General features: G+C 47.9%; 1 protein-coding gene across 2 annotated transcripts in view; it reads left to right on the plus strand.

The window, feature by feature from the left end:
- Positions 1 to 2,658, plus strand: part of Adcy5 (adenylate cyclase 5) — a 148,159-nt gene extending 145,501 nt beyond the window's left edge. For both annotated transcript variants that reach the window (XM_026785808.1, XM_005344888.2), the window contains exon 21: positions 454 to 2,658. In XM_026785808.1, the coding sequence (XP_026641609.1) occupies positions 454 to 582 (129 nt within the window). In that variant the 3' untranslated portion in view covers positions 583 to 2,658. The remainder of the gene's footprint in view (positions 1 to 453) is intronic.
- The last annotated feature ends 5,560 nt before the right edge of the window (positions 2,659 to 8,218 follow it).

Genomic DNA, 8,218 nt, shown 5'->3' on the forward strand with positions numbered 1-8,218 from the left:
TGAATTTGAATGTCCTCTCATTTGTCTGCCCCGCCCAACTGAATTGTTGGGTGCTGTCCAAGGTGCCAGGCTTTGCCCTCCCTCCATCATGGAGCCATTCTCTAGGAGACCCAAGTCCTTCCCTCGGCTATTGGCAGTATCTGTTTGCTGAGTTCCATGGGACAATGCTCCTCTGGAAGCCACACAGTTTATGGCCCCAAGCCTGTGCTGACCACATAGGTGCTTGTCACAGTGCCCAGCACAGGGAAGTGCTGACCACAACTGCCACCACTCTATTCCTAAGCAGGTTCCATGGATGAGCTCCTCCCTGTCCCCAAGAGCCAGTGGTAGAGGGCCTTCCCCACTCTCAAGTCAAGACAGCAGCATGGCGTAGGCACAGAGGTAGATGGGCCCACAGCAGCTCATGGGTAAGGTCACTGACAGCCTGTCCTCTCCTTCCCTCTGCCTCCTCAGGTCACTACAGACATGTACCAGGTGCTGGCTGCCAACACATACCAGCTGGAGTGCCGGGGTGTGGTCAAGGTCAAGGGCAAGGGTGAGATGATGACCTACTTCCTCAATGGAGGGCCTCCCCTCAGTTAGCAGATGCCAGCTCGAGGTGCCAGCAGCCTGGCCTCCAGAGGAATGGGACACCTCTTTTGCACCGTGAGCAGATGGGGCCTGTGCTCCAGCCTCACAACTGTGCTGGTAAAATTTCTACTTTGACTCAGAAGCAACTTCTGCCTTTGCTGGTGGGCATGGCCTTTGGCCAAGACCCAGGGTGCCAGTGTCCTGCGAGCACCAAGCTGACCAAAGATGTTTCCCTTGGCAGAAGATTCCGCTAGACTTGAGTTGAGCCTTGAGTTTTCTGACAGGTGCTGCTGCTGCATGGTGGGGTTGCCACTGGAGCCTTCGTTGGTGGTGCAGCATGGCACATGGTGGCTGGCCTGAGGAGAGGCCTTGGTCATGATTGGTAGGTAGGCAGGCTTGAAGCTGACCTGGGGGCATCCAGGGATCTCTAGGGTCTGCTTTTCCACTGTGGAGAAGCCATGTCCCTGATGGTGTTTTGGGGGCAGGAATGCAGGAGTTGGAGAGGTGTGGCCTGTACCATCCTCTGTCCGCACCTCCACGCACAGACAGTGCCCTGTAAGGGAAACAGGATTGTTGATGAGGGGGAGGCAAGAGGACACCAAGCAAGGAGCGGTGGCTCTGAGCAAAAGAAAATATTTATTAAATAAAACAAAACAAGTTTTCTGTGCCCTTCTTTAGACTATGCTAGTTGTATGCGTGTAAGAGACACACAAGCAAATGAGGATACCACTGGGGTAGGGTGGTGGGAACCCCAACTTGTCTTTTTGTATTCTTTATTTTGTATTATTGAAACCTTGGAGATCTATACCAAATTCTATATTTTGTAAATTCTCTATATTAGGAAACAGCTGTGCACAGCAGGGCATTTCTGCTCCTCTATGCTGTACGTATGTCAGTGTGTGTACTGGTGTACGTGTGTGTTCATGCCGTGGAGCCTCTCCCTGCAGGGTCTGTTCCCCTCATTTCACACTTGGCAGTTTTTGGTTTTCCTAGGCACAGCCAGGGGTGTGCGTTCTTTGGGATATTACACAGGCGCCATGCTGGTCCCTCTCTTTCTAAGCCTCATCTACACACATCCCATTTCCCAAGTAAATAAATGCAAACAGAACAAGAAGTCAGAAGGCATCGCTCCCACCCCAGGCTGTGTCAAATGTTGTATGTAGTTTCTCTCCCTTCAGAGGCAGCTCCTATAGATTCTTGGGAGCTCAGCAGTGGCTAGGGCTAGAGGACACCCAGACTATATGGCCTACTCACCTGGCCCAGGTGCCGGAGGCTGTCTCGGAGAGGGTCCCTGTGACCTGGGGATGTTATGTGTAGGCCTCAGGTTTGGGGAAAGGGTGTGGCCTTGCCTTCTACCTGCAAACACAGGCATAGTTACCCATAAAGGAAAATTAGCAAAAAAATTTGTTAATTTTGATGGGAGGGGATAGTTAAATATACTGAGGGGAAAATACTATTTTTATTATTTCGAAGAACACATTTGGAAAATGATATTCCATCACAGATAAACTTGAACAGCATCCTTACTGTCTGTGCCCAGATCTTTCATTGCTTCTCAGGGCGCAATTATTCTCCCCTCTAACAGGAGAATAGAGGTGAGGTGGCAGCTACGTGCCAGCTCAGTGTTACTTTCACCACCCTCCCCTTCCTCGTTTGAACACAGCACCCAAAAGCAAAGTATGAGCCCAGGAACCACACCTGCACCTGTTCTGTGCTCGACCACTCCACCCGAGTCCTGCATTGCCCTCACCTCTGACACAGGGGGCTGCTTCTTCAAATTGTTCTCCAGTTCCTAGCCCCCCACATGTCCTGCCAATGCTGGCAGGTTTCTGTTTAGCTTCCAACCAGAGCACAGTGTGCGTGCTGCGTTTATACTGTGTTCTCCCTGTGGGTCAAGGCCTCGTGGAGGCTCCTCTCCCTTCCAGCAGTGACTGATGACAGTGTGCAGCGCTAGCTCTTCGTTCCCTCTGAGGGGTGTGTGCACTCTTTTTATTCCTGCTCTTGCAAAAATGATACAATTATGATTTCCCATGGAAATTGAAAAGTCTATTTAAATAATTTAACTATTAAAAACACTTTCACTGGTAACGTGTCCTGGTCTGATTTTCATCCTGGATCAGGGTTCAGGAAGGAGGTACCAAAAAGGAAATAAAGAGTAGCCAGACCATTGGAGGACCTGGGGTGGGGATGGCCAACTAATCTGACCTGCACAGCTGGAGACAGCTGTGTATCACACCAGGATGGTCACCATTCAAATACCATCTCACTAAAGCCTCCTAGCCTTTGCCTTTCACTGAGGAAGAAACTGAGGCACAGGAGGCTGGTACTGTTTGCCTATGGCCACACAGCTGATAAGTAACAGGAGGTGCAGCGCGAGTCCACAGAGGGACCCTTTGCAGCAGACCCTATGTGCTGCACGCATCAAACTCAGGACTAACTGGGTCCAGGAAATTACTCTAGTGGGGTATGGATAAATGACAATGGAAACAGGTAATAGGAAGAGGGTTTCAGGTATACATGGAAAAGATGGATGTTACAGAGGCAGGGTGTAACTCAGAAATTAAGCTGGGGCATGCCAAGTAGAAAGAAAACTCAATGATGAAGTTCAAAGTTGACAGGGTGTTGTTAACACACCTTTAACCCAAGAACAGGCAAAAATCTGAATTTGGGACAAGCCAAAACTACATAGAGACCCTGTCTCAAGAAAAGAAAAATTCAAACTTCCAACTATTACTGGTCAAAGTGGGAGCCAGCTCCTAAAGAAATCCTACCTGCTGTGGCTGGGCCCTCACGCAGCTCCTGAAACCACATGCACATACACACCTGATCACCCCGAAGGGGCAGTTGGAAAGTCCTTCCCATATCCATCATGCCCATGGAGCAAAACCCAGAGGATAGGTTCAGCTCTACATTTCTTCTGAAGCATATCCACATTAGAGAGCTAACTCGGAGAATTTGTACGGGTTGGGTTCAGACACCCCATCCCTGTTTGCAGCTAACATGGTGAATAACAGCATGAAGCTGGCAAGGACTTGGTGGAAGGCCACAAGGACTTCCCATATCAGAGAAGATGAAGTCTGTCACAAAGCCATGCTACTTTAAAAACTCTCAAAGTTACACAGACATTTATGAATTTCCAAAAGCAAAATGCACCTGAGAGGCATAAGTTCTGAGGCTGAGGTTTTTCACATGGTAAATTATGGGTATTGGGCATAATGCTTCAACAGCCATACACTGAAGCCATGCTCCTGAACTTCCAAGCGCCAGACACTTGCCTGGGCAGAAAGCACTTGGACGCTGGGAGGTGGAATGCTGGGAAGCAGTGCCAAGAAACCTAATTGCTCCAATGCTAGAGAATGGTCACAGTAGCAACAGCTCCAGGAAATCATGGCTTTGCATCACCACCGAAAGTAAAACGTCAAGCTAAAAAGAATGCATACCCCGGTGCATGCTCTTTCTCTGCTGTGGCTGGTGGCAGGTGTGGAGAGCTCAAGGAGCAGCTTACCACTTGCCCAGGATGCTCTGTCCATAGCCACGGTCTGGAAGAGGGGCTTGGCACTCCTTGATGTCAGAAGTTAGTGAGTGGGGTGCACTGGGACCCATGTGGTAGAATCTAGGACCCATTCCCACAAGTTGTCCTCTGACTTCCATATACACTATAGCATGGACACACACAAATTACATAAACACACATACATATGTGTGTATGTGTATACATACACATATATAGTTTTTTTAAGGTTGGTGATATGAGATCCTTTTAGATTTTCTTCAAGCCCCAGGGTTCTGCTTCTGTTTATGGGGGGCACACATATATAGCCTTTTTGCTATCCTGCCTCTCCTCACCTGAAAGGTTTCTATCCCACACAAGAACATTGCCTAGTGAGGACAGCAGTCTGGCAGGTCTCCAAGGTCCCCTCTGTCATTTTCTAAGTATCTGTGCAGCTTTTTACCCAATTTCTGGATGCCAGACCACACATATAGCATCAACAATTGAGTTAAGATTATGACTTTTAGAGCTTTAGGCAGAGACCAGTGAGGCAAAAGCACCATGCCACAGGGGTTTACATTATGATTACCTCCAATCCAAAGTCAGAAAAGGCCCTTGCTTTGCCCTTAGCAGAAGCCATGCAGGACAGCAACACCTCCGGGTACTCTACCTTGAAGCTCTGAACCACAGGCTAGGTAGGGAAAAGAACAGTGGCGGTTAGAAAGGAAGTCCCTAGGTCATAGAGGCAGCCTCCCAGCTCTCAACTTCAGCTCTGCAGTGCTACTGAGCAGGGCAGAGCAACCCAGGCTCATGGTCCCTAGGATCCCTTTCACACTTCCCAGAACAACTCACTGGAATCCATTAGGGAGCTTAGTAACTTAGTGTTTTCTCGCTGGCCAACTTCTAATTCGGGCCTGGTTGTCTGGTCTTGGGCTTGTCGGCATCTCTGCTTAGCCTTTACTGTCCCTACTTGCGAGTTATGCAGTTTGCTTCCCCACTTTGTCACTCAGCCACAGTGGCACTCCCGACTGGCTCACAGTTTTCAGAGCAGTGCACCTTCATCTTTTTATAGCCATGCTGTATTTGTGCTTTCCAAGAATGCCTGTCAGCTGACAGGATCATAGGCTGCTGGCTGTCCACCCCGCTCCTCCTCACCTATCAATGCAGACTCAGGGGCACTAGGGATGATGTCATCCGTGACTGTCATGTAGACAGACAGACATAAGTCTGTTGAGGCCCAGATTCTAGAGCCACACTGGACAAGGCAAGGTCCCCTCGCCCCTGTGCCTTGGGATTAGGAGGGAATGGAACCGAAAGGCATGGCTTAGCTCTTTCAGGTGACACTGCATCACTTCTTCAGGGTGCTAAGGTGTGTGATGAACATTTCCTGCACAGAGCACCTGGCACGTAGCAGGTATTAGGCAAGCGTGGGCCCCTCAATTCCCTTCCTTCTTTGGATGTATGCTCTGCCCAGAAATCCACACATGTCTTCTGGGGCAGGGCACCACCACATGCTAGACGTTTCCACAGGATCTTCCCCTAAGGGATGGCTTCATTAGTGAGCCCAGCACTAGTCCCAGGGCTTTACCTACATCCACTCACTTGACAACCACAACCCTAATCACTGTAGGTACGAGGAAACTGAGGCAGAAAGGTTTCGGGGACATGCAGAGTCACAGCACGAGTAGAAGAGAACCAGGGAGTTCTAGATCCAAGCAGTCTGAAGTGCAGAAAACTATCCCATGTTTCCTGTTTTCAGATCTGGGACTCAGCAGAAGCCCACAAAATTAACTCCAAGCCAAAGAACCAGAATATTCTGGCAGCATCCAAAGAAAGTAAATGTGACACGTGACTCACCAGTGACACTTGTGTAAACTACTTGAATCTGCATCCCTTGACCTAAAGTCTGGGTGCTTGAGTTCCATGCCCTTGAGCCATTTGCCCTGTCACGGCCAGAAATGAGGGAGTTTTAGCCAACTATTTCATTCCTCTTAGGATGTTTGCACCACAGGAGTCGGCATTGGCCTTGTCTCTAATTTAAAAAGCACATTACCAGCATACATATGTAGTTACATAGGCATCTATGTAATATGGTTTAAAATTATATGATAGCTAAGAGTATAAGTTACTAGTAAAATCAGTCTAGATTAAAATCCTGGAGCCATTACAGGAATCACACTGGCTGTTGTCAGCCATGTGACATCCCTAGGTTGGGCAGCCCATCTGTAGGAAAGAATGCCTTCAGGGTTGCTGTGAAGGCAGCGTGGCCACATCCACAACCAGCCATGCTGCAGAGCACACAATTCTGTTTTCCCTCTATATCTGCCCCATCTGTTCCCACTACTGCTATAATGCTGCTAAACATGCCAAGAATTTCCTGAGACATACTGTAACACAGACAGCTCTGCCCCAAACCCTAAAGAAAAATCCGAATCCCAGCAGCAACTCCATACCACCATTGATTGGCATGATGCCCTCCAAAGACATTCTTGACCCCAGCTGTACTTCCCTCAAATGAAAACCATTGTCTTAAGGTACATCATACAGAAGTAAAAAGGTCCCAGTACACATTACTGGACCACAAAGTACAAAGGCAACATATTATTTGTTCACCTTTAGGCAAGGTTGTTTGTAACCCAGCCTTGACTCCAAGCACTGGCACAAAACAGTCAAGTGGCCAAGAAAGAGCTGGGACAGACCTGCCTCAAGGGAATAGAAGGCACAAGTCCTGCCTCCTGACCTCAGATGGAGCCTGACTAAGTTCCATGAACTTGGGTGATAACTGCATTGCTGTGCTGTGGGATGCAATAGAAAAGGGCAAATGTGAACCACGGGTGAGGCTGGGCCGAAAAGACTGCTCGTTGCCAAGGAAACACTGGAAAGGATTTGTGATGCTCAGGTACTGACTTCAGGAATTCCTTTCTCTAGTTCCCTAAAGTTCCTTTCTCTAGTTCCCTAAAGTTCTCAAGTGCAGAGGTAAATGTTTACACACTAGCACTGCCAAGGCACAGGACACTTGGGTCTCTGTATATCAATGTCAGTCACTATTAACAATCAGGATGCAACCATATGGTTCCCAGACACACAGGGTTTCAACATTTCTCAATTTTATCTGCCTGATAATCTATGTGAAAGCTCAGCCATTCAAGAAAGATGCCCCAAGAGTTGGTGTCAGGGACTGCTTTTCTTTGGGCACTGCCAACGGCCCTAGAGCACCACTGAATGACCAGATGCCTCTCACCAAGTGGCAGATATGGACGGCTGCTGTACTCCTGTCTGCCTGCTCTCACCAACCCATTCAGAACCCTTAGGGTTCAGGGGATTCTCTTGCTGATCTTTAGTGAGGATATTGTTAAATCCAACTTAAACAAAAGAACAAGTTCTGTTTACCACAGCATTTTCAGGTAGAGAGATTCCACTTTCTAAAAGATGAGAGTGCAGAAAAAGTCAGACTAGGAAGCCCTGACCATGGGCACAGACTGCAGCCCTCAAGAGTGACCTGTAATTTGTGGTAAGGCTAAGTGTTCACTCTGGTCTAAGTGGTGGATGCTTTTGAAATCATTTATTTGTTCTTTAACCACATACTCCATGGCAGCTCTAACAAAGTGACTCTAGCTTGTTAAATAGTTAACAAAAATAATAAACACACACTCCAACATGCCCCACTGGAAATCCAGCAGCTCAGAGTGTGTCCTTCCGTTACTTAAGCCTTCTGGGGGAAAAAGGCCAAATAAATAACCATTTGGAGGTCAGCGAACTTTGGGAGCAGAGAGGGCTCACCCGAGTCTGTGCCATGGAGGTAAAGTCTCAAGCCACAAGCTCCTGGCCTCCAAGGAGCCTTGACAAAGCCACAGATGAGTGGCATTCCTGACATGGCCTAACTGAAACATACTCTTCCAGACTTCAGTCCATAGTGAAAACAAAAACCTACATTACAAATAATTGTGTTAAACCAGGAATGACATATTTGCTTTATAAATTACAAAACTGGGTAAAGGTTCTTCATGATCCATCTGTCTCAAATCGATTTTCAAGTTTTAACGGATACTTGCCCTTAATTCAGGGTAAGAAATTTTACTTATGGGAACAAAATTCTTACACAGATATACAGAGAGAGAGAGAGAGAGAGAGAGAGAGAGAGAGAGAGAGAGAGAGAGA

Source organism: Microtus ochrogaster, chromosome 2, assembly GCF_000317375.1.
Source record: "Microtus ochrogaster isolate Prairie Vole_2 chromosome 2, MicOch1.0, whole genome shotgun sequence".
Classification (NCBI taxonomy): Eukaryota; Metazoa; Chordata; class Mammalia; order Rodentia; family Cricetidae; genus Microtus; species Microtus ochrogaster.